The following is a 16,192-nucleotide window of genomic DNA, read 5'->3' as shown; positions in this document are numbered from 1 at the left end:
TGCTGTAAGACCCCAGTAAACATGCCTTGTGTTTACATGTCTTCTACCTGCTGTAAGACTCCAGTAAACATGCCTTGTGTTTACATGTCTTCTACCTGCTGTAAGACCCCAGTAAACATGCCTTGTGTTTACATGTCTTCTACCTGCTGTAAGACTCCAGTAAACATGCCTTGTGTTTACATGTCTTCTACCTGCTGTAAGACCCCAGTAAACATGCCTTGTGTTTACATGTCTTCTACCTGCTGTAAGACTCTAGTAAACATGCCTTGTGTTTACATGTCTTCTACCTGCTGTAAGACTCCAGTAAACATGCCTTGTGTTTACATGTCTTCTACCTGCTGTAAGACCCCGGTAAACATGCCTTGTGTTTACATGTCTTCTACCTGCTGTAAGACCCCGGTAAACATGCCTTGTGTTTACATGTCTTCTACCTGCTGTAAGACCCCGGTAAACATGCCTTGTGTTTACATGTCTTCTACCTGCTGTAAGACCCCGGTAAACATGCCTTGTGTTTACATATCTTCTACCTGCTGTAAGACCCCGGTAAACATGCCTTGTGTTTACATGTCTTCTACCTGCTGTAAGACCCCGGTAAACATGCCTTGTGTTTACATGTCTTCTACCTGCTGTAAGACCCCGGTAAACATGCCTTGTGTTTACATGTCTTCTACCTGCTGTAAGACCCCGGTAAACATGCCTTGTGTTTACATGTCTTCTACCTGCTGTAAGACCCCGGTAAACATGCCTTGTGTTTACATGTCTTCTACCTGCTGTAAGACCCCAGTAAACACGCCTTGTGTTTACATGTCTTCTACCTGCTGTAAGACCCCAGTAAACACGCCTTGTGTTTACATGTCTTCTACCTGCTGTAAGACCCCAGTAAACACGCCTTGTGTTTACATGTCTTCTACCTGCTGTAAGACCCCAGTAAACATGCCTTGTGTTTACATGTCTTCTACCTGCTGTAAGACTCCAGTAAACATGCCTTGTGTTTACATGTCTTTTACCTGCTGTAAGACCCCAGTAAACATGCCTTGTGTTTACATGTCTTCTACCTGCTGTAAGACTCTAGTAAACATGCCTTGTGTTTACATGTCTTCTACCTGCTGTAAGACTCCGGTAAACATGCCTTGTGTTTACATGTCTTCTACCTGCTGTAAGACCCCGGTAAACATGCCTTGTGTTTACATGTCTTCTACCTGCTGTAAGACCCCAGTAAACACGCCTTGTGTTTACATGTCTTCTACCTGCTGTAAGACCCCAGTAAACACGCCTTGTGTTTACATGTCTTCTACCTGCTGTAAGACCCCAGTAAACACGCCTTGTGTTTACATGTCTTCTACCTGCTGTAAGACCCCAGTAAACATGCCTTGTGTTTACATGTCTTCTACCTGCTGTAAGACTCCAGTAAACATGCCTTGTGTTTACATGTCTTTTACCTGCTGTAAGACCCCAGTAAACATGCCTTGTGTTTACATGTCTTCTACCTGCTGTAAGACTCTAGTAAACATGCCTTGTGTTTACATGTCTTCTACCTGCTGTAAGACTCCGGTAAACATGCCTTGTGTTTACATGTCTTCTACCTGCTGTAAGACCCCGGTAAACATGCCTTGTGTTTACATGTCTTCTACCTGCTGTAAGACCCCGGTAAACATGCCTTGTGTTTACATGTCTTCTACCTGCTGTAAGACCCCGGTAAACATGCCTTGTGTTTACATGTCTTCTACCTGCTGTAAGACCCCGGTAAACATGCCTTGTGTTTACATGTCTTCTACCTGCTGTAAGACCCCGGTAAACATGCCTTGTGTTTACATGTCTTCTACCTGCTGTAAGACCCCGGTAAACATGCCTTGTGTTTACATGTCTTCTACCTGCTGTAAGACCCCGGTAAACATGCCTTGTGTTTACATGTCTTCTACCTGCTGTAAGACCCCGGTAAACATGCCTTGTGTTTACATGTCTTCTACCTGCTGTAAGACCCCGGTAAACATGCCTTGTGTTTACATGTCTTCTACCTGCTGTAAGACCCCGGTAAACATGCCTTGTGTTTACATGTCTTCTACCTGCTGTAAGACCCCGGTAAACATGCCTTGTGTTTACATGTCTTCTACCTGCTGTAAGACTCTAGTAAACATGCCTTGTGTTTACATGTCTTCTACCTGCTGTAAGACCCCGGTAAACATGCCTTGTGTTTACATGTCTTCTACCTGCTGTAAGACCCCGGTAAACATGCCTTGTGTTTACATGTCTTCTACCTGCTGTAAGACCCCGGTAAACATGCCTTGTGTTTACATGTCTTCTACCTGCTGTAAGACCCCGGTAAACATGCCTTGTGTTTACATGTCTTCTACCTGCTGTAAGACCCCAGTAAACACGCCTTGTGTTTACATGTCTTCTACCTGCTGTAAGACCCCAGTAAACACGCCTTGTGTTTACATGTCTTCTACCTGCTGTAAGACCCCAGTAAACATGCCTTGTGTTTACATGTCTTCTACCTGCTGTAAGACTCCAGTAAACATGCCTTGTGTTTACATGTCTTTTACCTGCTGTAAGACCCCAGTAAACATGCCTTGTGTTTACATGTCTTCTACCTGCTGTAAGACTCTAGTAAACATGCCTTGTGTTTACATGTCTTCTACCTGCTGTAAGACTCCGGTAAACATGCCTTGTGTTTACATGTCTTCTACCTGCTGTAAGACCCCGGTAAACATGCCTTGTGTTTACATGTCTTCTACCTGCTGTAAGACCCCGGTAAACATGCCTTGTGTTTACATGTCTTCTACCTGCTGTAAGACCCCGGTAAACATGCCTTGTGTTTACATGTCTTCTACCTGCTGTAAGACCCCGGTAAACATGCCTTGTGTTTACATGTCTTCTACCTGCTGTAAGACCCCGGTAAACATGCCTTGTGTTTACATGTCTTCTACCTGCTGTAAGACCCCGGTAAACATGCCTTGTGTTTACATGTCTTCTACCTGCTGTAAGACCCCGGTAAACATGCCTTGTGTTTACATGTCTTCTACCTGCTGTAAGACCCCGGTAAACATGCCTTGTGTTTACATGTCTTCTACCTGCTGTAAGACCCCGGTAAACATGCCTTGTGTTTACATGTCTTCTACCTGCTGTAAGACCCCGGTAAACATGCCTTGTGTTTACATGTCTTCTACCTGCTGTAAGACCCCGGTAAACATGCCTTGTGTTTACATGTCTTCTACCTGCTGTAAGACTCTAGTAAACATGCCTTGTGTTTACATGTCTTCTACCTGCTGTAAGACTCTAGTAAACATGCCTTGTGTTTACATGTCTTCTACCTGCTGTAAGACCCCAGTAAACATGCCTTGTGTTTACATGTCTTCTACCTGCTGTAAGACCCCGGTAAACATGCCTTGTGTTTACATGTCTTCTACCTGCTGTAAGACCCCGGTAAACATGCCTTGTGTTTACATGTCTTCTACCTGCTGTAAGGCCCCGGTAAACATGCCTTGTGTTTACATGTCTTCTACCTGCTGTAAGACCCCGGTAAACATGCCTTGTGTTTACATGTCTTCTACCTGCTGTAAGACCCCGGTAAACATGCCTTGTGTTTACATGTCTTCTACCTGCTGTAAGACCCCGGTAAACATGCCTTGTGTTTACATGTCTTCTACCTGCTGTAAGACCCCGGTAAACATGCCTTGTGTTTACATGTCTTCTACCTGCTGTAAGACCCCGGTAAACATGCCTTGTGTTTACATGTCTTCTACCTGCTGTAAGACTCTAGTAAACATGCCTTGTGTTTACATGTCTTCTACCTGCTGTAAGACTCTAGTAAACATGCCTTGTGTTTACATGTCTTCTACCTGCTGTAAGACCCCGGTAAACATGCCTTGTGTTTACATGTCTTCTACCTGCTGTAAGACCCCGGTAAACATGCCTTGTGTTTACATGTCTTCTACCTGCTGTAAGACCCCGGTAAACATGCCTTGTGTTTACATGTCTTCTACCTGCTGTAAGACCCCGGTAAACATGCCTTGTGTTTACATGTCTTCTACCTGCTGTAAGACCCCGGTAAACATGCCTTGTGTTTACATGTCTTCTACCTGCTGTAAGACCCCGGTAAACATGCCTTGTGTTTACATGTCTTCTACCTGCTGTAAGACCCCGGTAAACATGCCTTGTGTTTACATGTCTTCTACCTGCTGTAAGACCCCGGTAAACATGCCTTGTGTTTACATGTCTTCTACCTGCTGTAAGACCCCGGTAAACATGCCTTGTGTTTACATGTCTTCTACCTGCTGTAAGACCCCGGTAAACATGCCTTGTGTTTACATGTCTTCTACCTGCTGTAAGACCCCGGTAAACATGCCTTGTGTTTACATGTCTTCTACCTGCTGTAAGACCCCGGTAAACATGCCTTGTGTTTACATGTCTTCTACCTGCTGTAAGACCCCGGTAAACATGCCTTGTGTTTACATGTCTTCTACCTGCTGTAAGACCCCGGTAAACATGCCTTGTGTTTACATGTCTTCTACCTGCTGTAAGACCCCGGTAAACATGCCTTGTGTTTACATGTCTTCTACCTGCTGTAAGACCCCGGTAAACATGCCTTGTGTTTACATGTCTTCTACCTGCTGTAAGACCCCGGTAAACATGCCTTGTGTTTACATGTCTTCTACCTGCTGTAAGACCCCAGTAAACATGCCTTGTGTTTACATGTCTTCTACCTGCTGTAAACATGCCTTGTGTTTACATGTCTTCTACCTGCTGTTGACCCCCCCTGTATTATTTGTATTTATTTTACTGACATTCTTGCATATATATATATATATATATATATATATATATATATATATATATATATATATATATACACTCAAACATAGACACACTTTCACACTCTTCACATACGCTGCTGCTACTGTTTATCATCTATCCTGATTGCCTAGTCACTCTTACCCCAACCTACATGTACATATTACCTCATACCACCGCACATTGACTCGTTACCGGTACTCCTCATCGTTTTTGTTTATTGTTCATATTTAAGAAAGTATTAGTTATTTACTTTTTATTTTTTCTCTCTGCGTTGTTGGGAAAGGGCTCATAAGTACGCATTTCACTGTAACGTCTACTACACCTGTTGTATTCGGCGTTTCACTGTAACGTCTACACCTGTTGTGTTCGGCATTTCACTGTAACGTCTACACCTGTTGTGTTCGGCATTTCACTGTAACGTCTACTACACCTGTTGTGTTCGGCGTTTCACTGTAACGTCGACACCTGTTGTGTTCGGCGTTTCACTGTAACGTCGACACCTGTTGTGTTCGGCGTTTCACTGTAACGTCGACTACACCTGTTGTGTTCGGCGTTTCACTGTAACGTCGACTACACCTGTTGTATTCGGCGTTTCACTGTAACGTCGACTACACCTGTTGTATTCGGCGTTTCACTGTAACGTCGACTACACCTGTTGTGTTCGGCGTTTCACTGTAACGTCGACTACACCTGTTGTGTTCGGCGTTTCACTGTAACGTCGACTACACCTGTTGTATTCGGCGTTTCACTGTAACGTCGACTACACCTGTTGTGTTCGGCGTTTCACTGTAACGTCGACTACACCTGTTGTGTTCGGCGTTTCACTGTAACGTCGACTACACCTGTTGTATTCGGCGCATGCAGCTAATAAAATTTGATTTGATTAGGCAGAAGCGTATGTGATGACTCAGTTAGTGCAAAAAGGCTCAATGTACATAGTCCGGGTAGCTTTTTGGTGAACTATTGAACTATTTATCAGTCTTATGGCTTGGGGGTAGAAGCTGTTCAGGGTCCTGTTGGTTCCAGACCTTATGGTCACTTGGCTCTTCAGTTCCTCTGAGTGTTTCACTGTAGATGTCATGGTTACACGTACGGTGTAATTACTGACTTACTGTGATTGGTTACTACACTTTCTGCCTGCCTTTGTCTTTTAATTGGATTTTACCTTGCTGTTTCGGGGCCCTTTTCTCCACTGAGCTTCCCACCTACGACGTGTTCATAAATGGCTCGGCCTAGATTATAATAATTTTCATAATGCTATTTTGATCATGTTCATTGCAGTTTGACATTTACTGCAGTTTCTGTAAATTGGAATAATACTTTTCTACCTGCCATTTGTGAAACTGTCCAATAATGCCGAGCTCTATAATCATGCTAGCTACCGGTCAAGTAGTCATCAGAGTGATACCACTAATTACGTTGTCCTGTGTGTTTTAACAGCTGAACATCTAAGAGATTGCATTTCAGCGACGCCCTTAAATTGCTTTCCTCAAATGTCGGCGATAGCCTATCTTGTGAAAAAAGTCTGGCTTTCTTTGTGAGAACCTGTCGTCCTTCAGACTGGAAAGCAGTTAGGAATCAGTAAATTACAGAGTCCGTCTGCGTCCCAAACGACACCCTATACCCTGCATTTCTCTTGACCAGGGCCATTGGGGAATAGGGTGCCATATGGAGGGAATAGGGTGCCATATGGAGGGAATAGGGTGCCATATGGAGGGAATAGGGTGCCATATGGAGGGAATAGGGTGCCATATGGAGGGAATAGGGTGCCATATGGAGGGAATAGGGTGCCATATGGAGGGAATAGGGTGCCATATGGAGGGAATAGGGTGCCATATGGAGGGAATAGGGTGCCATATGGAGGGAATAGGGTGCCATATGGAGGGAATAGGGTGCCATTCACATTTGGGATGCTGGCTAAATTGGCTAAATTACTGTGGAGAGTGAGTCTTTCTTTTCATCCACTGTAACATAACCTGCCCCTCTACTGAAATGTCCCTCAAGGCCTCACCCTAACTTCTGTCTTCCCCTCTCTCGTTCAGACCACACCAGTAAGGACAAGACGAAGAAGAAGAAACACAAAGTGATGAATGAGATCAAGAGGGAGAACGGAGAGGTGAAGCTCCTTCAGAAAGGTGATAATGATGTGACATGGTTGTTTTAAATGGTTCCCTGTTTAGTGTACTACTGTTGACCATTCACCCTGTTTAGTGTACTACTGTTGACCATTCGCCCTGTTTAGTGTACTACTGTTGACCAGAGCTCGGTATAGAGCGTAGCTACTTTCAGGGTTTCCCCCTTACCGTTTTACAGGCAGGGTGCCTCCCCTAGAGCATCAGCACTGGAAACTGGTTAGGGACAGGAGTTTTACCTTACCTCATCACTTGACCAGGATAAACTACAGACCCTAGTTAGCCGTATAACTTAGACCCAGAGTATTTCCTTGGCGGGGCTATAACCAGGGCCCAGAGTCTTTCCTTGGCAAGGCTAGGCTATAATCAGGGCCCAGAGTATTTCCTTGGCAGGGCTAGGCTATAACCAGGGCCCAGTGTTTTTCCTTGGCAGGGCTAGGCTATAATCAGGGCCCAGAGTCTTTCCTTGGCAGGGCTAGGCTATAATCAGGGCCCAGAGTATTTCCTTGGCAGTGCTATAACCAGGGCCCAGAGTCGTTCCTTGGCAGGGCTGGGCTATAAACAGGGCAAGAACCAGTGATAGAACCAGGGCTAGAACAGAGTGGCAGGGCTGGGCTAGAACCAGGGCTAGAACCAGGACCCAGAGTGGCAGGGCTGGGCTAGAACCAGGACCCAGAGTGGCAGGGCTGGGCTAGAACCAGGGCTAGAACCATGGCCATAGTGGCTGGGCTAGGCTAGAACCAGGGGTCATAGTGGCTGGGCTGGGCTAGAACCAGGGCCCAGAGTGGCAGGGCTGGGCTAGAACCAGGGCCCAGAGTGGCAGGGCTGGGCTAGAACCAGGGCTAGGCTAGAACCAGGGCCCAGAGTGGCAGGGCTAGGCTAGAACCAGGGCTGGGCTAGAAGCAGGGCCCAGAGTGGCAGGGTTGGGCTAGAAGCAGGGTCCAGAATACTCAGCCTGTGACTAAAGCCTTTAACTGGAACAGCTGCTGAAGTGATGGTTCTGGCTCAGACTGAGAGTTGGCTGATCCCTAATGGCATGCTATTCCCTTTATAGTGCTTCTGACCAGGGTAGTGCACTATATAGGGAATAGGGTGCTATTTGGAAGGGAGGGCCCTGAGAGTAGGCTGTGTTCACTAGATGGTCCAGTCACACAAACAGACTCCTGTTCTCCAATCCAGAGTTTAAGAGTTTAGCTGAGACAGATGGCTGTCTTATGATTCCCCCCTCTATCTCTCTCTCAATTCAATTCAATTCAAGGGGCTTTATTGGCATGGGAAACATGTGTTAACATTGCCAAAGCAAGTGAGGTAGACAATACACAAAAGTGAAACAAACAATACAAATTAACAGTAAACATTACACATACAGAAGTTTCAAAACAAAGACATTACAAATGTCATATTATATATATACAGTGTTGTAACAATGTACAAATGGTTAAAGCACACAAGTTAAAATAAGTAAGCATAAATATGGGTTGTATTTACAATGGTGTTTGTTCTTCACTGGTTGCCCTTGTGGCAACAGGTCACAAATCTTGCTGCTGTGATGCACACTGTGGAATTTCACCCAGTAGATATGGGAGTTTATCAAAATTGGATTTGTTTTTGAATTCTTTGTGGATCTGTGTTATCTGAGGGAAATATGTGTCTCTAATATGGTCATACATTGGGCAGGAGGTTAGGAAGTGCAGCTCGGTTTCCACCTCATTTTGTGGGCAGTGTGCACATAGCCTGTCTTCTCTTGAGAGCCATGTCTGCCTACGGCGGCCTTTCTCAATCGCAAGGCTATGCTCACTGAGTCTGTACATAGTCAAAGCTTTCCTTAAGTTTGGGTCAGTCACAGTGGTCAGGTATTCTGCCACTGTGTTCTCTCTGTTTAGGGCCAAATAGCATTCTAGTTTGCTCTGTTTTTCTGTTAATTCTTTCCAATGTGTCAATTAATTATTATTTAGTTTTCTCATGATTTGGTTGGGTCTAATTGTGTTCCTGTCCTGGGGCTCTGTGGGGTCTGTTTGTGTTTGTGAACAGATCCCTAAGACCAGCTTGCTTAGGGCTCTTCTCTAGGTTAATCTCTCTGTAGATGATGGCTTTGTTATGGAAGGTTTGGGAATCGCTTCCTTTTAGGTGGTTGTAGAATTTAACGGCTCTTTTCTGGATTTTGATAATTAGTGGGTATCGGCCTAATTCTGCTCTGCATGCATTATTTGGTGTTCTACGTTGTACACGGAGGATATTTTTGCAGAATTCTGCATGCAGAGTCTCAATTTGGTGTTGCCCCATTTTGTGAAATCTTGGTTGGTGAGCGGACCCCAGACCTCACAACCATAAAGGGCAATGGGCTCTATGACTGATTCAAGTATTTTTAGCCAGATCCTAATTGGTATGTTGAAATTTATGTTCCTTTTGATGGCATAGAATTCTTGCCTTGTCTCTCAGATCGTTCACAGCTTTGTGGAAGTTACCTGTGGTGCTGATGTTTAGGCCGAGGTATGTATAGTTTTTTGTGTGCTCTAGGGCAACGGTGTCTAGATGGAATTTGTGGTCCTGGCGACTGGACCTTTTTTGGAACACCATTATTTTGGTCTTACTGAGATTTACTGTCAGGGCCCAGGTCTGACAGAATCTGTGCAGAAGATCTAGGTGCTGCTGTAGGCCCTCCTTGGTTGGTGACAGAAGCACCAGATCATCAGCAAACAGTAGACATTTGACTTCGGATTCTAGTAGGGTGAGACCGGGTGCTGCAGACTGTTCTAGTGCCCGCGCCAATTCGTTGATATATATGTTGAAGAGGGTGGGGCTTAAGCTGCATCCCTGTCTCACCCCACGACCCTGTGTGAAGAAATGTGTGTGTTTTTTGCCAATTTTAACCGCACACTTGTTGTTTGTGTACATGGATTTTATAATGTCGTATGTTTTACCCCCAACACCACTTTCCATCAATTTGTATAGCAGACCCTCATGCCAAATTGAGTCGAAGGCTTTTTTGAAATCAACAAAGCATGAGAAGACTTTGCCTTTGTTTTGGTTTGTTTGGTTGTCAATTAGGGTGTGTAGGGTGAATACATGGTCTGTTGTACGGTAATTTGGTAAAAAGCCAATTTGACATTTGCTCAGTACATTGTGTTCATTGAGGAAATGTACGAGTCTGCTGTTAATGATAATGCAGAGTATTTTACCAAGGTTACTGTTGACGCATATTCCACGGTAGTTATTGGGGTCAAATTTGTCTCCACTTTTGTGGATTGGGGTGATCAGTCCTTGGTTCCAAATATTGGGGAAGATGCCAGAGCTAAGGACGATGTTAAAGAGTTTTAGTATAGCCAATTGGAATTTGTTGTCTGTATATTTGATCATTTCATTAAGGATACCATCAACACCACAGGCCTTTTTGGGTTGGAGGGTTTTTATTTTGTCCTGTAACTCATTCAAGGTAATTGGAGAATCCAGTGGGTTCTGGTAGTCTTTAATAGTTGATTCTAGTATTTGTATTTGATCATGTATATGTTTTTGCTCTTTATTCTTTGTTATAGAGCCAAAAAGATTGGAGAAGTGGTTTACCCATACATCTCCATTTTGGATAGATAATTCTTCGTGTTGTTGTTTGTTTAGTGTTTTCCAATTTTCCCAGAATTGGTTAGAGTCTATGGATTCTTCAATTACATTTACGCTGATTTCTGACATGCTGTTCCTTCTTTTTCCTTCTTCTTTCTCTCTGTCTCTCTGTCTCTCTGTCTCTATCTCTCTCTCCTCTGTCTGTCTGTCTGTCTGTCTGTCTGTCTGTCTGTCTGTCTGTCTGTCTGTCTGTCTGTCTGTCTGTCTGTCTGTCTGTCTGTCTGTCTCCTTCTCTCTCATTATGTGAATCAACGTATGATTTGGACACATTTAGCCCACTGTGAGCCAGCCTAAGCTATTCATATCTGATGTTGTCCTATATATCTGTAACAGAGACTGGCCTAAGTGCTGACAAATTATTCATAGTCGTGTAATAGCAATAATGATGTAATAATTGTGCTTTATAATCGGTGGTAGCTACAGCTGTCTTTTAACTAGCAGCGTGCCCTCTCCTCAACCTGCTTTTAAATAGGCTGTAATGACTGGTGTGGTGGTGGGAATGAGCTACTCAGACCCTGCTGCCATTTTCCTGACCTTACACGATACCCATGACATGATCCAGCGAGTCGGGCAGCGTGCCGGGCAGCGACTCGGGCAGCCAGAGTTTTATTTATGTAGACTGTAAGAGTGGCTTCCCATGTCTGTAAAACGATCGCTCAATGTCCAGACAGCCAGCACAGCTAGCCAGTGGTGGTCAGAGGGATGCCTCCCAGGCAGTCAGCCAGTGGTGGAGTTGGAGGGAAGCCTCCCAGGCAGTCAGCCAGTGGTGGAGTTGGAGGGAAGCCTCCCAGGCAGTCAGCCAGTGGTGGAGTTGGAGGGAAGCCTCCCAGGCAGTCAGCCAGTGGTGGAGTTGGAGGGAAGCCTCCCGGCCAGTGGTGGAGTTGGAGGGAAGCCTCCCGGCCAGTGGTGGAGTTGGAGGGAAGCCTCCCGGCCAGTGGTGGAGTTGGAGGGAAGCCTCCCGGCCAGTGGTGGAGTTGGAGGGAAGCCTCCCGGCCAGTGGTGGAGTTGGAGGGAAGCCTCCCGGCCAGTCAGTCAGTGGTGGAGTGCACATTCAAAAGTCAACAAAATAATGTCTGTTGTGTTAGCAGTGTGTATTACTCTGGTGAACATGCTGAAAGAGGTAGCCAGTATATTGTTGGCTGTGCTGAATCATTTGCACCGTTGGACAGACCTGTGCACAGACCTAACACTGTGACTGGACGGTCCTAACATTGTGACTGGACGGTCCTAACACTGTGACTGGACGGTCCTAACACTGTGACTGGACGGTCCTAACACTGTGACTGGACGGTCCTAACACTGTGACTGGACGGTCCTAACACTGTGACTGGTGGTCCGCTTAGTACAGTGGCCCTGACCCCTCTTACTCCAGCCCCCTCTGTCAATAGGACCACTACACTGTGTGTCTGACTGCTATTAATGCTGTACACCAGCCCCCTTTGTCAATAGGACCACTACACTGTGTGTCTGACTGCTCTACAACACCAGTCTGCTCTAAAGGTCATGACTCTAACCCCAACAGAGGACTAACAGTGAAAGGCAACACAGACTCAGATTTCCCTCTCTTTTGCCCCTTGTGTGTACACACACACACACACACACACACACACATACACACAGGGGTTTTTCTGCATAGAAAATAGTTGAGCGAGTCGCTGAAGTGTTTTTTTCGGGCCACCTACAGTATGTTCAAAAGTAAAAAAAAGATAAGGTATGTTGAAAATATAATGGATATATATATATATATTTAAATAAGATCATATTTGAGAACTAACAATCACCAAAATAAAAGCTAGACAGTCAGGGAGAATCTCCCACTTTAAAAATGGTGCTTTCAGGACTATGTTTGTCATGGCATGGTGCCCTCCGTGTTGTTGTGATGTTTGAGTCACTCAGACAGCATCATCCATGGCAGAATGTGTAGGATAGTGAGTATTCATTTTCATAGTGTGGTGACTACTACTACTACTACTACTACCTCACTGCAGTGTGACTGAGCCTGGTCTCTGTGTGAGAGGCTGAGCTGGGAGTCACAGGCCTGTGTCTGTCTCTCTGACTGGGGACAGGAAACGGAGGAGGCTGCCCTTCCTGCGTGGTGCTGATCAGTACTAGCAGGAGGGAGACCAAGGAGTGAGCCTCTGCTAACACCATCTAGCACTGTCTTCAGTACAGTCACTATATGTTATGTAGTGTTTTTAAGATAGACATGTGAGTAGAAAGGACAGGATTCCAGGTCCACCTCACACTGTCTCATCCAGGACTCACCCCACCCAGCGCTGTCTCATCCAGGACTCACCCCACCCAGCGCTGTCTCATCCAGGACTCACCCCACCCAGCGCTGTCTCATCCAGGACTCACCCCACCCAGCGCTGTCTCATCCAGGACTCACCCCACCCAGCGCTGTCTCATCCAGGACTCACCCCACCCAGCGCTGTCTCATCCAGGACTCACCCCACCCAGCGCTGTCTCATCCAGGACTCACCCCACCCAGCGCTGTCTCATCCAGGACTCACCCCACCCAGCGCTGTCTCATCCAGGACTCACCCCACCCAGCGCTGTCTCATCCAGGACTCACCCCACCCAGCGCTGTCTCATCCAGGACTCACCCCACCCAGCGCTGTCTCATCCAGGACTCACCCCACCCAGCGCTGTCTCATCCAGGACTCACCCCACCCAGCGCTGTCTCATCCAGGACTCACCCCACCCAGCGCTGTCTCATCCAGGACTCACCCCACCCAGCGCTGTCTCATCCAGGACTCACCCCACCCAGCGCTGTCTCATCCAGGACTCACCCCACCCAGCGCTGTCTCATCCAGGACTCACCCCACCCAGCGCTGTCTCATCCAGGACTCACCCCACCCAGCGCTGTCTCATCCAGCACTGTGATGACAGGGAGCTCGGCCTCAGTGATGTACTGGGCTGTATGCACTACCCTCTGTAGAGCCTTGCGGTCGGATTGCCAAGCTGTTGCCATACCAGGCGGTGATCCAGCCAGTCAAGATACTCTCTGTGGTGCAGCTGTAGAACTTGTTGAGGATCTGAGGACCCATGCCAAATCTTTTCAGCCTCTGATGTCGTGCCTTCTTCATGACTGGGTTGTTGTGTGTGGACCATGATAATTCCTTAGTGATGTGGACACAGAAGAAATTAAAGTCCTCGATCCCACTCCACTCTCGTCGATGAGAATGGGGGCGTGCTCGGCCCTCCATTTCCTTTGTCTTGCTGACGTTGAGGGTGAGGTTGTGCTGGCACCACACTGCCAGGTCACTTCCCTCCTCCCTATAGGCTGTCTCATCGGTGTTCTGGCCTTCCACCGTCGTGTCGTCAGCAAACTGAATGGTGTTGGAGTCGTGCGCGGCCACGCAGTCGTGGGTGAACAGGGAGTACGGGAGGGGTCTCAGTACGCACCACCGAGAGCCCCGTTTGTAGAGGGTCAGCGTATTACTCAACAGAGACGGTGCGTTGTGTCATGGCAGAGAAAGAGTAGGACAACAACAACAACAACAACAATTGGAAATCAACAGAAAAACATGGCTGCTTTAGTGTAATAGTCACACTGAGCTTTGAGGATGTTTGTTTCATCAACTGTGTGTCTGGTTTTAAGTGCCTATATTATCCAGAGCACCACTAGACAGTGTCAGTATGTCGCCACTAGACAGACGGTGCCAGTGTGTCACCACTAGTCAGGCAGGCGGTGTCAGGTGTGTCGCCACTAGACAGGCAGGCGGTGTCAGGTGTGTCGCCACTAGACAGGCAGGCGGTGTCAGGTGTGTCGCCACTAGACAGGCAGGCGGTGTCAGGTGTGTCGCCACTAGACAGGCAGGCGGTGTCAGGTGTGTCGCCACTAGACAGGCAGGCGGTGTCAGGTGTGTCGCCACTAGACAGGCAGGCGGTGTCAGGTGTGTCGCCACTAGACAGGCAGGCGGTGTCAGGTGTGTCGCCACTAGACAGGCAGGCGGTGTCAGGTGTGTCGCCACTAGACAGGCAGGCGGTGTCAGGTGTGTCGCCACTAGACAGGCAGGCGGTGTCAGGTGTGTCGCCACTAGACAGGCAGGCGGTGTCAGGTGTGTCGCCACTAGACAGGCAGGCGGTGTCAGGTGTGTCGCCACTAGACAGGCAGGCGGTGTCAGTGTGGTAATCATCCAGAGACACTGTTTGTGTTCAGCAGTCAAGCCCAGGCTGTGACAACACAGGTAATTGACTTCCTCTTCTTCACCCACACCACTGATTTAAATTTTACTGTAGATTTTGGAACACACACACTGTCAATTCCATTCATGTGGCTTTAGGGTTTTGATAAATTTATGGCATTTTGGAATGATTTCATTGGCATTGTTTGGTGCTGTCAAATGCGGCTTCAGCTATGCAGGGGGAGACGGATGCTGTGTAAATGCTGTGCAGGGGGAGACTGATGCTGTGTAGATGCTGTGCAGGGGGAGACTGATGCTGTGTAGATGCTGTGCAGGGGGAGACGGATGCTGTGTAAATGCTGTGCAGGGGGAAACTGATGCTGTGTAGATGCTGTGCAGGGGGAAACTGATGCTGTGTAGATGCTGTGCAGGGGGAAACTGATGCTGTGCAGGGGGAAACTGATGCTGTGTAGATGCTGTGCAGGGGGAAACTGATGCTGTGCAGGGGGAAACTGATGCTGTGCAGGGGGAAACTGATGCCGTGTAGATGCTGTGCAGGGGGAAACTGATGCTGTGTAGATGCTGTGCAGGGGGAAACTGATGCTGTGTAGATGCTGTGCAGGGGGAAACTGATGCTGTGCAGGGGGAAACTGATGCTGTGCAGGGGGAAACTGATGCCGTGTAGATGCTGTGCAGGGGGAAACTGATGTTGTGCAGGGGGAAACTGATGCCGTGTAGATGCTGTGCAGGGGGAAACTGATGCTGTGCAGGGGGAAACTGATGCTGTGCAGGGGGAAACTGATGCTGTGCAGGGGGAAACTGATGCTGTGCAGGGGGAAACTGATGCTGTGTAGATGCTGTGCAGGGGGAAACTGATGCTGTGCAGGGGGAAACTGATGCTGTGCAGGGGGAAACTGATGCTGTGCAGGGGGAAACTGATGCTGTGCAGGGGGGAACTGATGCAGTGTAGATGCTGTGCAGGGGGAAACTGTATTCTCAATGTCATGTGCCTCTCGTCAGGAATTATGTTTGAACAAAACTGTACTCCTTGAGCAAATATTTAGCACTTGCTTGCTTTGTGTGCATACAAAATGAATCTATCATATTTATACATTTCCTGCAGGCTTTTCCAGTTGACTATCAGTCTCTCTCTCTGTGTTTATAACTGGTGTTTTAGGTGCAGACAGATTGGCTTAGATAACTAGACGATGCACTGTGACACTGGCGGTTTGTTTGTATGCACAGCAAGTCTCTGTAATACGTAGTCTGAGCGTCAGCTTGTCCTAGATTAGGTCATCAGCGGCCTGTTAGTGAGGAGCTCGTAGCCTCTCTAGACTGTAGAGATACTGAGCCATAGTACTGGGAGCTGCTGTACTGCTGCCTGGCAGGCAGGCTGGGGGGGGGGGAATCCAGAGCATTCTAGCTACTGCTGAGCTCTCCCAGTCTACTATTAGTCATATTAAACCCCCCCTCTCTCCCATTCTGTTTCTATTTGTCTCTGTCTTACAGTATTTGTACTGT

At 47.2% G+C, this 16,192-nt stretch overlaps 1 protein-coding gene across 1 annotated transcript in view; it reads left to right on the top strand.

Moving 5' to 3' along the window:
* Window positions 1-16,192, top strand: part of LOC129846364 (lysine-specific demethylase RSBN1L-like) — a 29,683-nt gene that overhangs the window by 3,699 nt on the left and 9,792 nt on the right. Inside the window, exon 2 of the mRNA XM_055914293.1 lies at window positions 6,837-6,929. Within this exon, the coding sequence (XP_055770268.1) occupies window positions 6,837-6,929 (93 nt within the window). The remainder of the gene's footprint in view (window positions 1-6,836; window positions 6,930-16,192) is intronic.

The sequence above is a fragment of the Salvelinus fontinalis genome, unplaced genomic scaffold (assembly GCF_029448725.1).
Source record: "Salvelinus fontinalis isolate EN_2023a unplaced genomic scaffold, ASM2944872v1 scaffold_0507, whole genome shotgun sequence".
Lineage (NCBI taxonomy): Eukaryota > Metazoa > Chordata > Actinopteri > Salmoniformes > Salmonidae > Salvelinus > Salvelinus fontinalis.
Note: the sequence above shows the minus strand (reverse complement) of the source record. Positions and strands in the feature narration are given on the sequence as shown.